Source organism: Pipistrellus hanaki, assembly GCF_964339955.1.
Source record: "Pipistrellus hanaki genome assembly, chromosome: 5".
Taxonomy (NCBI): domain Eukaryota; kingdom Metazoa; phylum Chordata; class Mammalia; order Chiroptera; family Vespertilionidae; genus Pipistrellus; species Pipistrellus hanaki.
This window is the reverse complement of record NC_140507.1, coordinates 100,102,420-100,118,686: the sequence shown is the minus strand read 5'-3', so window position 1 is coordinate 100,118,686 and position 16,267 is coordinate 100,102,420. Positions and strand designations below refer to the sequence as shown.

General features: G+C 50.7%; 1 protein-coding gene across 47 annotated transcripts in view; it reads right to left on the bottom strand.

Moving 5' to 3' along the window:
• Positions 1–16,267, bottom strand: part of ANK2 (ankyrin 2) — a 277,590-nt gene that overhangs the window by 51,098 nt on the left and 210,225 nt on the right. For 30 of the 47 annotated variants that reach the window (XM_084883373.1, XM_084883348.1, XM_084883361.1 and 27 more), the window contains 4 exons: positions 11,836–11,908; positions 9,064–9,208; positions 3,710–3,812; positions 2,942–3,045 (listed from right to left, as the gene is read on the bottom strand). In XM_084883373.1, the coding sequence (XP_084739499.1) occupies positions 2,942–3,045; positions 3,710–3,812; positions 9,064–9,208; positions 11,836–11,908 (425 nt within the window). Of the gene's footprint in view, positions 1–2,941; positions 3,046–3,709; positions 3,813–9,063; positions 9,209–11,301; positions 11,356–11,835; positions 11,909–16,267 lie in introns of all 47 variants that reach the window. The other 17 variants (XM_084883347.1, XM_084883356.1, XM_084883392.1 and 14 more) reach the window with 3 other exon arrangements.

The window sequence follows — 16,267 nt, the reverse complement described above, 5'->3', positions numbered from 1 at the left end:
AGAGGTAGCCAATCCACATGTCTATCTCATATCCGTGTTTCTCTCTCTGTCTCTCCTGCTCCCTTCCACTTTCTAAAAATCAATGAATATCCATGAAAAAATATACTTGGGTAAGGATTAACAACAAAACACACACACACACACACACACACACACACACACACACAAAGCCCAAAACAAAACTGTAAGAAACCAACGTTACATGATATATCATGAACGTTACTTGTGTACATTAACATGGTGATAGCTTTCAAACACCAGGAGCAGCAGCATCGAGCGTTCAGTGCAAACCCTGTGGGCCCAAGTCCTGTGCTGTGTGTCTGTTCGAATGCCACAGCCCAGGCCTTACTAGTGCCCGGTCACCGGGCAACAGAAGCAGTGAGCTCCATCACACCAGGAACAGGACCACCCGTTACGCAAAAAGAATACATTCTGCTTAACTGGTTTGGGATTTGTGAGTGATCTGGAAGGTGTAGGGGATTGTGTAAATACTAACGAGGATCTATAGAGTCCTATTCTTTCTAGACAAAATGCTTATTACATAAGAACTCTGTGCCCCTAGAGCTCCCCTGTGGGATCCATAACAACATGCATCTTCCAGGAAGGGAAGGGAAACTCTGACGTCTACCTAACGTGCCTCACGTCACGGACAGAGCATGAGGCGGGGTGCCCCCAAAGGGAACATCAATTCTTCCTTCCTCAGACTGTCTTCCAACTTCACATAACACAGGGGTGCGTTTCTTCAAGGCAGGGCTCTCCTACTGAACTGTTCTCCTGCGAGCCTGGCACAAGGTGTGATACTTCGCAGAATTCAGCAATTCTGTGTCAGGAATGTGTACAGGCTCGTTATCTAGGTCTCCGTGATAATCAGAGCTTTGTTAGGTCAGGATGGTCCTTTCTCACGGTTTGTGTAAAACACAGGTCTGGATACAGACACTTGTAGAAATCACTCCACAGAGATGCTACTGAGACTGGGTGGGGCATGGATGTCAGCATGTGAAGGCTCCCAGGTGATTCTAATGCCCAACCAGAGTTTAGAATATATGGTCAGCGATCACCTTTCAAGTTCACAGAAGAACTGGTTTATTAGAGACCAAGATTAAAGACCCTTACCTTACTAAGTGATTAATCTTTAACCACTGAGGCTCTAGTCTTTTACTCTTTTGTAAATTCGGCCATTAATAGTAAGTTACATTGTGCCTGCCCAGCAAAGCTAAGTGGCTGAGCGATGAACTATGAACCAGGAGGTCATGGTTTGATTCCTGGTCAGGGCACATGCCCGGGTTTCAGGCTTGATCCCCAGGAGGGGGCGTGCAGGAGGCAGTTGGTCAATGGTTCTCTCTCATCTCTCTCTCTCTCCCCCGCTCTCCCTACCTCTCTGAAATAAAAATGTATTTTAAAAAAGTAGTAAATTACATTGTGCTTAAAATAACCCTTCGCTCCCTGGGCTGGGTATGGCCTGGGCTGCACTGGTTCTGGGGTCCAACCTACCACCTTCCCATTCTAGGGCCAACCTCTTCCTTCTTCTCATCGTTGTTCAGAAAGTGGTAGCAGAATGCAATGTTATGCTTTTTGAATAATTAATAGGTCAGATGTTGATAATCTCATTTTATACTTAGAATGTGTAAGTAAACTGGTATGAGGTTTAATTTGGCTTTTATTCTCTTGCATATCTTGCATTAGGAACCTGCTTATGCCTTTTTAACAAGGAAAAGAGTGTTTTGCTTATTTTCTATGTCTATGTACCTAGTTTTATAGTCTATGAATCTTTAGGAGAAGCTTCGTCTATGAGATGCAAACTTTGTAACTACAATGCCTCAGAACGCCTTCCTGGCAAGAGACTATTGCAGAATAATGGCAACGAGTAAGACCCACCATTCAAATTGTGCCGGGCATTACGGATAAGGAATTTGGAATCCCTTAGCCAAAATACTTTATTTGGTTAGATAACATATGGGTGGGGCTTTTAAAAGTAGTTAAATAAGCAAATATTTTAAGAGTTTACATATAATTAAGAAATTACTAGGTGAATAAAAGTAACAGAACGAGAGGGAAAATCCAACTGCGAAGTTACTATTTAAAACTCCTTACAGGCCGAAACCGGTTTGGCTCAGTGGTAGAGCATCGGTCTGCGGACTGAAAGGTCCCAGGTTCGATTCCGGTCAAGGGCATGTACCTGGGTTGCGGGCACATCCCCAGTAGGGGGTGTGCAAAAGGCAGCTGGTCGATGTTTCTCTCTCATCGACGTTTCTAGCTCTCTCTCTCTCCCTTCCTCTCTGTAAAAAAATCAATAAATATATTTTAAATAAATAAATAAATAAAACTCCTTACAGGATTTATGGTCCACATAACTGAATTCTTATGCCTTCAGATCTTTCTATATGTTTACGATCATAACTCAAAGCCCCAGTTTTTAGTTAGCTGATACAAAAGGTGGCATTTCTCAGTGGTTGCTGGCCCCGGGCAGGTGACTGAGCTGATGGGTGCCCTCTAGTCTCCCTACTGCCACCTGCACAGGACTCCTCCTCCTGTCTGTGCGCCCCAGCTCCCGGGCACATCGCATTCAGTGCGCTCCTACGGGGGGAGAGGTATCTGTTCCCTGTCTGTTCACTCAGTAAATAAAACTGTCCAGAAAGCAAATACTTCTGCCCTTCCTTTCAAGACCTCTGAAAGCCAGGATGCCCCGCAGCTGCTGGTTAGTGAGCGAGCTGTCTGACACAACGCTACCGGTTATTTTGAAACGTCAGCTTTTCTATGTGGAATTCAACCCTTTTTGCTGGTTTGTCCACGAAGACGGGGTCCAGGTGGACAAAGCTGTGTTATTTACAAGTTTAAACGAAGGTCACGTCCCTTGTGAGCTGGCCCCAGCTACAGTGCCCGGACAAAGCTGCTGCTGTCCACTCATCCCTGCCCCGATCGGGACACACGACACCGGACTCACCCCGAGTGGATGGGGCTGGAAGAAAGGGCCACATTGTCCAGGTGCTCGGGGCCCCAGCTGAGGCGGTACGCGTTCCTCTCCGCCTCCCTGGCGAGCGCTGACACCTGCACACAAAGGACACGGCTCAGGGACACGGCTCTCCCCCTCTGCTGCGGTGACAACGTACCCGCCTCTGAGAGGGGCGCCTCCGACAGTGGCACTGCCTGGAAAAGCCCCTTTAAAACGTGAGGGAGGTATGCTGGTAACACATTCCCGCTTAGATGGCGTTATTGCTGTTAGATCACTGTCACTGTCTTTGAAGAGGGTGGGTGTCTGTGTATCCAGCCAGCCCTAACTATAACATCCTACCCAACGCCAAGATGTCCTAATAAACTACCTTTTCTCCAGATTACCATCTAGCCAGAGAGACGCAGGCAGCCGCACCTTTCGTCTCAGACCTCGGATGCGCCTCCCACACCATCCCTACAACAGGGACTTCTGGAGGAGCCGGTCTTCACGATTAATCTCCTCAGAGACGCGCAATAGCCAGAGAAACAAGCAGTATATTGTTTCAGAAAAACTCTGCTATTGAGAAATCTAGAGAACATTCTCCATGTTTTAGAAAAACACTCAGCTCTCTTCTGGCCCATTAACTAACTCATTTGATTTCTTTCTTTTTTTTCTTTCTTTTTTTTTTTTTTTTAGAAGAAAAGGCTTTCTCTGGACATGTCCAGCATCCACTGATGCTCCACGCCCTGCCGAGGGAACAAGTGGTCTGCACTCACGTACCTGGTGGCTGGGGATCACAACGGTGTCGTCGATCATGGCGCTATCCCTCAGGTAGGAGGCGTGGCTCAGGGTGTGCGACCTGTCGGAACTGAAGGACCGGAGGCTGGCAGGTGAGCAGAGGCCGTGGTCACGCACCCACAGTGGGGCAGGGCGGGGAGGAGGGCATGGCGAGCCGAGCAGGAGAGCGAAGAGAGCGTGCAGTTAGCTGCCGGGACCTTCCGGGGACAGGCGCGGGCTCTGTGCCACCGGGCCCCTCACCCCGCGGGAACACACCCCTGCCTGGCTCTGCCACCCAATAGCAGGGGCCCCAGGGAACCAGGAGGTAGAATCTGACACTCCTAATCTGACTCCTGCTCGCCCCACAAAGGTTTGAGGCCCGCAACTGGCACTCACTAGCTGCTGGTACAAGAAATTCACCCAGGAAATAACTCCAGGGCTGCTTTCTAACATCTGAGCCAAATGCGCATCTCCCTGCAAGTAGGAAATATTAGGGGACAGTCAGCCCGTGGCGAGAACAGGGTGACAGGCAGGTTTCCATGTGCCCTCACCCGCCCTGACCGCAGCGGTGACCCTGAGGGCCGGGAACCCCGGGAGGCAGGAACGGGACCAGCCGCATGCAGACTTCCCGAGGAAGCAGCCCGAGCATGTCCCCACGGCCACGTCAGAGGCCAGCACTGCCCTCGCGTGTCCTGTGCTGAGTGCAACGCTGTGGCGATGACACAGGCACACAGAAAGCGTCTCTAAGCACTGACCAGACCCAGACACGTCAGCCAGCACAAAGCAACTGCCGAGCGGAGGACTGGGGGAGGCTGCTTCACACGGGCTCAGGCCTGGCCAGCTAGGGCTTCACCTTCTGTGCGAGCTGCATGTCAATGCTCTGAGCTATACGCTCAGATGTGATGAGGGAACATTGACATCCTCATAGATGAAATTAATTCCTTCCCAGCCCACGTGTACACTGTAGTGAGCTGTATTTTATGCATGTTAGCCCAAGTTTAAAGATCTACATTCAAAACAACAGCCAAAGCCCACAGGGACTGAGCCATGGTCCTAAGGCATCTACAGCAGCCAAGGTGTGCATCCCTCCAGCCAGCAGATGTGGCCTGAGGCGTGTGGAATTATGAACTAACTGGGCCATTTATCAGCAGCAACTGTTCCATTTTGCAACTATACCTAATTTTGTAAGCCACTCGCTGTGACTTTACGAGTGCCAGCTGAGCCGGCCTGTTGTCTGAGAAACTGTTGCTGGGAGGTAGTGCGTACGGTGCGGTGCGGCGCGGTGCGGGGCCTTCTCCCCTGCCCTGCTCCAGGCTTCATGCCCCGAGTGTTGCAGGTGTGACACTTACACCTACGCGGGCTGCATGTTTCTGACCAGATGGAACCTAAGCCTAGTATGGGAGGTCACTTTCTCTGCTTCCCAGGCTCCTGGTGAAGACAGAGGGTCTAGTCTCAGCCCAGGGAAGCAGGGGTATTATGGGGCCACTGGGGGGGTCTGTCCTGGAGGCAGGGCAGCCCTATTTATAGGTGTGCCTTGGATTTCAACAATGCACTTTCCATAATGGGGTGAAGGGCACTGTGAGTGACCTTGGCCTGGCCTTGAATTAGGGGATAGGGTTAAATTATGGGGGGGAAGAGTCTTTCATTTCAGCCAATCTTGTCTCATTTAAGGAATTTAATAACTTCTCGCCCCCGCACTCCCCCACCCCCCCACCCCCCCGGCTTTAAACTGCAGATACTTAAGCTTTGCATTCAACTCTCCTTGCTGTGATGAGAAGTGGGCCAAGGGAGAGACAGCACGCCGGGCAGCCTCCTGAAATGCCAGGGCCGTCCCTGTGCTGCGCCAGCCCCCTGGGCTCCAGGGGCTCTGATCTATTCACTCATCGTCTCTCTCCACGGCTTTGGAATGCAAAGACCCAGACGGTGACTTCCACGGTTAAAGGACTAGATTTATGTAGGCAAGGAGCCCCAGGTGCAGGGCAGAAGCCTGCTCCTCACAGCTGGCAGACACACCACCAGCAGGTAGAACTGGCCCTGACATGCAGCCCTGGGACAGTGGCAACAGGTCAGCGGGGATAGGAGCAGACCGCACGGTAAAACACGGGCCTCAATCAGACCCAGTGACAGCTGGGACTGGGTTCCCCTCTCAAGGACACACCACCGCTGTCTGTCTGGCCGTCTGCCTTAGCGGTGAGGGATTAAGGGGCTCATTGGCCCTTAGGATGTGAAGCCACATGCTGCAGTCACCATGCCCACCTTCCTAACCCAGGTCAGTCTCCCCGCTGGTGTGTGCCCCAGGAGCAGAGGGGGTGTGGTGCTATATTTCTGTCTTTCCTGAAGCCCCAACAGGAAAGAAAAAGAGAGAGGGAAGGAAGGAAAGGAAGAGACGAGATAACACAACCACAAAGAGAGATTGGGGCATGTAGACAGAGGGGGAACAGTTGGAAGTAGAATGAATCCACTGGAACCATCTATCTACATGTCTCTACCTGTGGGACTTTATTCTAGCTCACTCTGCATCCTACAGTGCTAATTAGTTATTTAGGCAATGCTTATGGCTTCTAATTGCTCTTTTGTTCGATTTGTTATAGATATATTGAAGTGAAATTAAGTATTCCAATAGCAGAGAATTTATTCTCTCTGAAGGAAAAATGACCAGCACAGGAGTCTAGAATAATTCACATCTTTGGCCCAGCAACTCTTCATCGGACTGGAAACATTACAAACCAGTAAAAATGTTTTGCAAGAGGTGGCCATTGTTTTGGCATTAAGGCAGAGGCCCCTCTTCACTGGATGAGTTTCCAAGACCATGGACCACAGGAGTGGACAGTCCCACCTGCGGGCCAGCTAAGACGTACTGAAGGCTTGTTATGACCTAAAAGGCATACTTCACTCTGGTACGCTGCTGTAGACACACATTGGTTGTATCCAAGTCCATTAAGTTCACTGAGATCTGCGGTGATGACTGATATTTCTTAGACACCCAGGACCTGGTGTCCTCCAGCCTCACTGAAGCAGCAATTGGAAAGTGTGCATGTGCTTACTCTCACCCAGGGAGAAGCTGCCGGGGCTCACTGCTGGGCAGTGTTTTACACTGAATCTGGGTAGCATTTTCAGTGTGAAGCACTAATAAAACGGAAGCAAAACCCAGTCAACGACTGTGTTCTTATTGGCCGCACCTCAGAACTGTGTATCTATTTTTAATCTTCTGTGCTCCCACATACGCGTTAGGCATCACAACAATTTTTCCATCATCTTCCACTGCACATGGGATAATTAGGTTCCTTGCTGGAGCCACTCTACTGCTTCTAACCACAGGGGGCGCTGTAACAGGTGAATTCATGCCAAGCTTGTTCTAGTTTTCATTCTATTAATATATGTACCTTCCAGCCCAGGTAATCACTCAATTTAATACATATAAACCCTAATTATAGAATACATCCATGATTCTAGAATGGAAGCGCCCCTGTGAACACAGCACACACAAGCATGTTGAGCAGGGAGCAGGGAAATGGATGGGCTGGGAGGGCTAGGCTGCCAGACCACAGGCACCTACCTGGGCACGGCACTATTGGAGGCACACCAAATAGAAAAACAACGAGAAGGTAAAATGGTTACCGACAAGGTAACATATTGAATTATATAAGCAGAACAAAGAAACATTCAGAACAACCAGGAACGGGAGCCACTGCCTGCAGGTGGCGGCCTCGTGCTCTGGAAAAGCAACTGCAGCTGACACCAGACCAGCCTGATCAGGGTCAGTCTGAGCAGGATCGGCCAGCCTTCGTGTCCTGCTCTACAGAACGCATCGCTCTACTTTCCTTCTCAAGGAAACTGAGTCCTTCCAGAGGACAGGGATCCACTTGAGCACTTATTTTTAATAAAAAAGACCAGGCTGAAAAGGAAGACCTCCGGCTGACAGCAACATGATTATCCATAGACGATGAAGAATGTGCCCACAGCCATAAACAACTCACTTTGTTAAAACGGAAGCCTTTTAGAAATCTCAGAGCGTGATGTCCACACCTATCAGCATGTCAGAGTCCACATGGAGCATGGCCCATCACGGTCCCCTGAGAGCCCCCTCCGGCACCCTGACCCAGGACACCCTCTGTCTTCTTCCTCTGTTCACCCACCCTGAAGCCCGCACCAGGGCTGGCCAGTCTCCAACTCCCCAGAGTCCAGTCTTCACACCAGCTGGAACCGGCAGCAGCTCCCCGCCAAGTCCTGACAACACCCTGTAGAACGGATCTCCTGTCCTGTGTCAGAGGGACCCCGACATGCAGACATCACCTCCTTTCACGTGCACACTCAGCACCCATTGGGGAACACCGTTTCTCCCCAATCAGAAGCCTTGTGTTCTGATAAGACCTCAAAGCCCTCCCAACCCTCTCTCCTGCCACCAGGGGCCACCTGGCACCCCCAGCCTGGCTGGCCTCTCCCACCTGCTGGGCTAGGAATTCAGCCATTTGTCTCTTAGTCACTTCTTTACCTGCAGCGCCCAGGCGAGGCCGGCCCAGGGGGACGCAGGTCAGAGGCACCCTGAGCTGTTTTAGAAAATGGGGGTGGGTTTTGGGGGCGGGCGCAGCACTGCTGCTCAAGAAAAAAGCCCAAGAAAACTTCGTTTTTATCCATTTAGAAATGACGCCCCTTTAGGGCATCCATTTCCTGAACTCCACATATGACAGCCACCGCTTAGAAATGCCAGGATGACAAGTGCGAACTGAGACGACTGATGAGCAAAAGACATTAATGAGCGCACTCTAGGGTCAACCACATGCACACCCTAAACCGGCAGCCCTACTTTGGAAGGGGAGCCGTGTTCTTACTCTGAAATTAACCACCGCTGGATGTAGGAAAGAGCGCCCAAAAAACAGCACTGCTCTGGTATTTCAGAACGTCCGGCAAACCGCCAGATCTGTCTACAAACCGGCTCCTCCAGATCCAGCTCAGAGTGTGCGAGGTGTCCAGGTCCTTGTGGGGTTCTGTCCTGCCTCTTCCTCTCAATGGGTCTCTTTTGATCCTTCCTCCAGACAGCTTCTACTCACAGAAATGACGGCACTCCACTGACACCCAGGGGACTCAGAGGGCCCTTTTTCCTGGACCAGAGAGTAGTGGCCGGTGACTAAAACCTCTGCTTCTTAAAGGGCGGTGTCTCTGCTCCTTCCTAGCTGCTTGAATTACTCCTTACTTAACCTCTCCAGACCTGTTCCCCTCTGACGTTGTGAGGAAGCAGAGGACCCACTAATGCCAAGAGGGGGATGTCCTCCTGAGTGGCAGCACCGAGCCTGCTTTTTCCTCATGCAACAGGAGTGCGCGGGCTCCCGCTGGCTGGTGCTCTGTGCAAGTGCTGGTACCTGTCGGAGCGCCCGCCCTCCAGGCTGTAGCGCAGGTAACTCAGCCCGTCCAGGAACTGGCTGCTGGGCAGCGAGTCGTCACCCAGCTCCTTCAGGTCCTCGGGCCGCAGGTACTCGCCGCCGTCCCCCGTCATCGTGTCGTCTCCTGGAAGCATGGGGGGGAGAATTACTTGCCGAGTGTGAGGACAGCATTCCGTCCCGAAACCCTGCCTAGCAGCAGCACACAGAGCATGTGTGCTGGAGAGCATGAAAACAGAGAAACCGTATCCGGCCTGCATCCTCCTCCTCACCGAGAAGAAACCACCTGGTTGTAATTCTGTGTTTAGTGTTCTTCCTCATGTCCCTGTCCTGGCAGCTGATTTACAGCTGATGCTACGTCAACAAGCTGAAACAGTAACACGGCCCACCCTCACCTACATCGACACGGACTGACACACAGGATGTGCACTGATGTTGCAAACCACAAGGCCCGAGGGGGCCGAGGCTGCTTCAGGAGGGCTCCCACTGGGGGCCTCGGGGAGGGCAGCTGGCTTGGCGACGGGCTTTGTCGGTGTAACAGGTGAGCACTGAGATGCGATCTGAGCGGAGGAACCACTGAGCGTGTCCTCAGAGGAGGCCGGGGACAGGCAGACACGGGGCAGCAGGGCTCAGGGGCGCTGCAGCCACTAAAGTGGAGACACAGGCTGGGCCCTCCTTGGAGCCTTGGAGTGAGGGTCCCCGTGGATCCTGGCCCCCAGAGCAGGGACAGGATACATATGAGCCACCAAGTCGGTGCTAGTCTGTTGTGATCCTTTAGGACAGTGATTGGCAAACTCATTGGTCAATAGAGCCAAATACCAAGTACAAAGATTGAAATTTCTTTTGAGAGCTGAAAATCGACTTCTGCGCATGGGCCACAAAGTTTCAATCACACTGTACGTGTGGGCCCACACACAGTATTTTTGTGGAAGAGCAACACTCAAGGGCCAAAGAGCTGCATGTGGCTCGCGAGCCACAGTTTGCCGACTACTGCCTTAGGAGGTTTCAGTGAAGCTTGTCTGGGTGTGGCTTTGGTGGCAGGTGTGGTGGAGGTTCAGGTGAGAAGCGAGTGTGGGAGTGAAAGAGGAACACAGGTCCTTTGAAGGTGCGGTGTGGAATAACTGGGCAAGAGTCCACGCTCGGGCGGGGCAGCGAGGTGGCCACAGGAAGGAAGCCGGGGTCGGAGTGCAGTGAAAAGGCCGAGCAGCTCAGACGTTTAGGACAGGCCTGCAGACTCATTGGTCCCACTACCCTCTTCTTAACGTGTAAATCATGACTAGCAGTGCTTCTCTGAGTCAAATAAATTGGAGTCCCTTTCATTTAATTCTGGGAGAAAAAGATTTCAGGATCCATTCTAAGAGTTAACTTACCTAAACACAGGCATTGTCTGGTTAGCAAAGAACCTAAGTTGTTTTCAGAAAAACATGTGTGAGTTTGTTAACATGTGGGAAGACTCATGTTGATGAGGAAGGGAGGGGACAGGGAAGGCAGGTCTGTTGTATAGAACACACTGTGCTTTGTGGCCCTTCACAGGTGGTCTGAAGGTCATCTAACCCAATCCTAGCTGCCTTAAGAATGGTCACAGTACTACTAAGCTAATACCTTTCACCACATCAAAACATCTTCAACCAAGAATGATTTAACCTACATTCACTTCAAGCAAACTAACTTAGTTGTTGCTAGCTCGATGTCAACTTATCAAAGGCTTACTATTTCTCTAAATTTGCATTCTAAGAAGAAATATTAGTTTGGAGAAAATACTCATACAGTGGTCACTAGATAATTTAACTATGTTAATAAGTTTCAATGATAGTTGCAAAATCACTAATAGCAAAAGCAAGTCATGGCTTAACCTTCCAAGTTAGTAAAATCCACACTCAAGTGCACAATCTCACCTGTACTACCCAATCATCTCACCCATGTCACACCTCATCCATCACACCACCTCATCATATCACACCATCTCACCCGTCTCACACCACCTCACCATATCACACCATCTCACCCTTCTCACACCCCCTCCCTGTCTCACACCCCTTCCCCGTCTCACACCACCTCACCCGTCTCACACCATCTCACTTGTATTACACATGCTGTTTCAAAAGGAACAGGTTAGTGTTAGGCACCCAGATTTAAATATTAAGCACGTTGCTTCTATGCGGTTAAGAAAAATTAAAAGCAAAGAAAAGCTTTCACTCCAACAGTTTCCTCTGAAGGTACCTGAGTCACTAAGTACTTCCCCATCAATTACGCGGTCACCAGACTGTTTAAGAGCTGTTCAAGATATGAATGAAAAAAGTGATCCCACAAAACCCAGTGTGGTGCACACATATGAATGTGGAGGCAGCCAATCAATGATTCTCTATCCTCGTTGGTGTTTCTATTTCTCTCTCCTTCTCCCTTCCCCTCCAAAATCAATAAAAATTTAAAAAACACAAAACAAACAAAACCCCCCATATATGCTAACAACTGTACTATCAGGCAGATATTTTAACAGATGGCCCAGTTCCCAGCCTTTCCCTTCCCAGGCCGGCTACTTACAAGCCAAGAAGGATAACACCAGTTAAAAATACACTAATGGAATCCTCCTTCCCCAAATAGCAAAAGTCAATGTATTGAAACGAAGGTGAACACATGACTTCATAGTGCATCTGCTAGAGCCTACACCCACTGCCCGGTTCAGTCCCTCAAGATGAGGCAGCTTCCTGGCGGGACCAGGACAGATACCACAGAAGAACGCAAAGAAAGCCTCACCCTCTTCGTCAGAAACGTCAAGCACCTCGGTCATGGTCTCAGGAACGTTCAGCTTGTGTTTCTCAGTGACAGTCTGCAGAGAGAAATATCATTAATGCCTGAAAACAAACTATAACAGCAGACCAGGAGCCAGGGGAGCCCGACTCAGCGTCAGCCCAAGGCCCATCTGTCTGGAAATTCTTTTTCTAGTTTTCTCTCGTGAAAGCCCGTGTCCTCCTGAGGACAAAAGACCACGGGCCCGTGAGGCTGTACCAGAGAAAGCCCGCTGCTGTGAGTTCCCACTTGAAAAGCCAACTCGTTTGCAGTGGCACAAACGGCCAATTGTACGGAGCAGACGGCTCACCACGCTCAGGGCCTCCCTGAGCTGAACTAGGTGACAGCTCCAGGAAAGCCCTAAAAAAGAGCAATGAACATACACAATTTATTAAAAACCAAACCTGGGGAAAAGACACAGTAAACCACGGGAAAGACGTAGATTGTCTGGGCAGAAAACATGTCTCCTGGGATCAGAGACCCAGAGCGGGGGACCCTGGTCCTCTCTGTGTGCCCTGGCCTGTGAGTGGCTCCAATTCGAACTTCCCCATTGTTAGCTCCGAGGCCTTGCTAGTTCCTTACTTCTGTGCCTCAATTTCTTCATCTGTGAACAGCGATACTACTACTCACAAGTTATGAAGATTAAACAAAATAATACAAGAGCTCTAAGAAGAGCACCTGGCATATGTTAGTACTCAGTAAACGTCAGCTGGCATGAACTGCTTTCACTGAACTCAGTGCTAAGTTAGTCATACGCTGAAGAGCCGGAGCAGGGTCACTCAGGCACCGAGGAAGCACTGAACGGCCACTGTGGGCCAGGAGCTGTTTCAGACACATCAACTGGCATCATTATTGGAACTTCAAAAAGAGGAATCTCTCAAAATGAGAGTAGACTTCACCAAAAGCCTCTGAGATACAGTCAACAGGTTGCTTTTAAGCTTCGCTACATAGATGTTATCAACCTGGAAAAATCATGTGAAAAGTTTAGAAGGTTCTGTTCTCAGTGTACTGTCTCTTTAAGATAATAGGACACGGGACAAGTAAATGTCACAGATGTGGGTGTTATGGAGTGCACACAGCACAGACTGCAGGAGTGATCTCCTTGTGCAAGACAGACCCCGAGCCTTCCAGGCCAGTAGTTGGCAAACTGCGGCTCTTTGGCCTCTTGAGTGCGGCTCTTCCACAAAATACACGTGAGGGCGCGCATGTACAGTGCAAACTTCGTGGCCCATGCGCAGAAATCCGTTTTCAGCCTGGGCGAGTCCATTTTGAAGAAGTGGCGTTAGAACACTCAAGGGGCCAAATAGCACATGGGGCTCGTGAGCCTCGGTTTGCCGACCACTGTTCTAGGCAATGGACTAGCTTCCCAGAAAACGCCTGACTCCACCTTAAAAGCTGTTGCGGAGGCATGCATCACGGCATCGGCGGCAGCCATCCCGTTAGGGAAGAACTGGAACTTGGAATACTGGCATCTTAACTGCTTTCAAAGAATTCCCCAATATTTAAACGACAACACAATGCCATTTCATGATGGTGGCTTATTCCATTCTTTAGGCTCTATCAATGGTTATACACAGCATAAAAGAGGGTGGGTCACTTTAAAATTATGCAAATGACACAGAGTTAACAGATGTTCCTCAGTGGCCGCCTAGGTCTCATCTCAGGGTTCTACCAGCCACCTCAGGAGACTGCCTCCTGCTCCGCTGCCAGAGACAGGGCCCCTGGTCCCGATGCCCCTTCCTGCACAGTGACCCTCCTGGGGCGCTGTCCCTGCCCCTCAGCGTCTCATGGAGCAAAGGTGAGAGAAACAGCCACGATTCCAACGCCTCCGAAGCATGTGCAGCCGCAACTCTCCCTTCACCAGCGGCTGCCGACGCCTCTCCCCGCACAAGGGCTTTGGGCAAAGACCTCGGAGGAAAGCAGCTCAGAAACCCACGTGGCTGCTCCAGGGACATCCTATGAATCCAATGTGTGATGTGTGTAGTCGCTGTATAGCCATCATTCAACTACTCCATTTAAGAGGTGACAGTGTAAAACTTAATTTTGTTTATTTTACGTAATTATTAAATTGGCTCATGCTATTTGCCTGTCAGTGAGTGGCTGTTATTTTAGTGAGTCTGTGGACTTTAGGAAATGATACTGAATATGATGCTTACATGAACATAACCAAAGGGGCCAGGTAAGAGGGCTTTTCTTAAATTGAAAATGAGTGAAAAGCTTTCTTTCACAAAATTCCTGCTGAGCTACTTTTAGCAAAGCCAAGCTCTGTTATGCCGGAGGGTTAAGAGCATGGGCTTTGGAATCTGACAAACTCAATTTGAACCCTATATGCACCCCCGCAATTCCTGAGCTCTGTTCTGTGTTCGCATCATCAATGACACTGACCCGCTGTGCGGAGAAGAGTGTGAAATCTCTTCCGCAGGAGCAGACTCGCAAAACTCAAGTAACAGAAAGGAGCTGTTCACTTTTCAATTCTTAGCCCCAGATTCGTTTCAGAAAACAGTAAAACTCACAACCATGAGAGAAGAACGGACTGTGAGAGGAGAATAAAGGCAGGCACATTAGGCCAGCGGTCACCAACCTTTCGGGCCTCATGGACCACAGTGGTCTGCAGACCATTGGTTGGCAACCCCTGCATTAGACCACTCAGCAGGAGATCCTTCCCCGCTGGCCTGCTGCCCCTCGCTGACCACCGCTGGTGCAGGCCTTGGCTTCTTACTGGAGCGCATGCCAGGAACCTTGTATTTGTCAGCTGGCTTCTCACCTGGAGGGTCCAGTGGTTTGATGGGGCAGCGCTCAGCTCGGCAGTGTGAGAACAGCAGTTACAGAGGAGAAACACAGCCACAGAGTGCTGAGGCCTTGGTGCCTCAGAGCTGGGGGTGGGACTGGCTGTGTGTCTGGCTCACAGAGTGCTGAGCCCCCCGAGCTGGGTGTGGGGAATGCAGTCTGCCTGGCTCACTGGGGATCTGAGAGCCCCGACCTGGGTGTGCGGCCCTGGCTGTCGATCGGTTCACAGGGGATCTGAGTGCCCACAGAGCGAGGGGTGGGGACTGGCTGTGTGGCTGGCTCACTGGGTGTCTGAGAGCCTGTGTGGCCAGAGTTTAGAAAGCTGACCGCCCTCTCGATAAACGTGGCCTGTGCAGTTTGGGTCATTTGCTCTAAGTGACATGTAGAGCTTGCCATCTCTGACGGTGGACATGTCTGACCTACAGTTTTGTTGTGCTGAAGAAGAATTTTTGTCTCATAGAACCGATGTGCCACCCTTCAGATACCACCTGGAGCTGCTGCTGGGAGATGGGGGGTGATGTTTTCACTGCTGACCACTCCTCCGCACTTGTTTCTACCCAGAAACCCTTCAGGTGGATTAATGAGGTGAATGGAAGAGGAAAAAAAGATACAAAAAGGATGCAAGCGGCCCCTAGGGGGAACCTGATAAAGACGCACACACATGACCCAGTGCACAGGAGTGTAAGAACCCAGGTCGTGGCCACCTGCGATGAACACGGAGCTTCAAAGACACCAAATAGGACACAAACCTCCCTGCTGCAGAGGAGACGCCCCTGCCCTAAGGAACCAGAGAGCAAGAGGACGCCACCAAGACTCAGCCTCTCGGGTGACTCAGGGTTACTGTGATTCTCCTACATAAGTTCTTAAAGAAACTTCACTTTGAATGTCTAAAAACAGCCCGGCTGGGTAGCTCCGTTAGTTGGAGCATCTTCCAGTACACCAAAAGGCTGTGGGTTCGATTCCCAGGCAGGGCACATAGATTATAGGTTTGTCCCTGGTCAGGGTGTATACTAGTAGGGGAGGCAACTGATCAATGTCACTCATATCCATGATATATATTCTCTCCTCCTCCTCCCCCTCCCCCTCTCCTCCCCCCCCTCTTCCCCTATCTCTAAAATCAATAAAAACATATCCTCAGCTGAGGATTTAAAAAATCTTTAAAAATACTGGGGCACATGGGCCACAGGCTTTAAAACTGCCCGAGAAAACAAGTGGCATGACCCCGTGCGTCTGCACACATCGCTTCCTGTCCAGGAATAAACCATACTCCCCCACGTGGGACGGGTCCCTGCAGCTGTGCTCACCCACTGCTGCCGCCGCCCCGGAGCACACTCCTTCCTCCCACCTCCCACCTGGCCCATCGTCTAAGCCTGGGCTGTGGCTGGAACCTCCTTCAGTGAACGTATGGCCGAGGTTTGACCGCATCCTCTCTACCTCGGGGCCCACTGCTCTACTGTTCGCTTGTCCACTTTCCGAATAAGTCACCGAGCTGTTGTCTGCAGCTTCAGAAACGTCACCAACAAATCGATGCAAAGAGAACAGCCCTGGAGGCACCCAGCTCTGCTCCGCAGGCCCGGGCCCAGGCCCCTCGCCCCGCTCTGCGTCCCCCCGC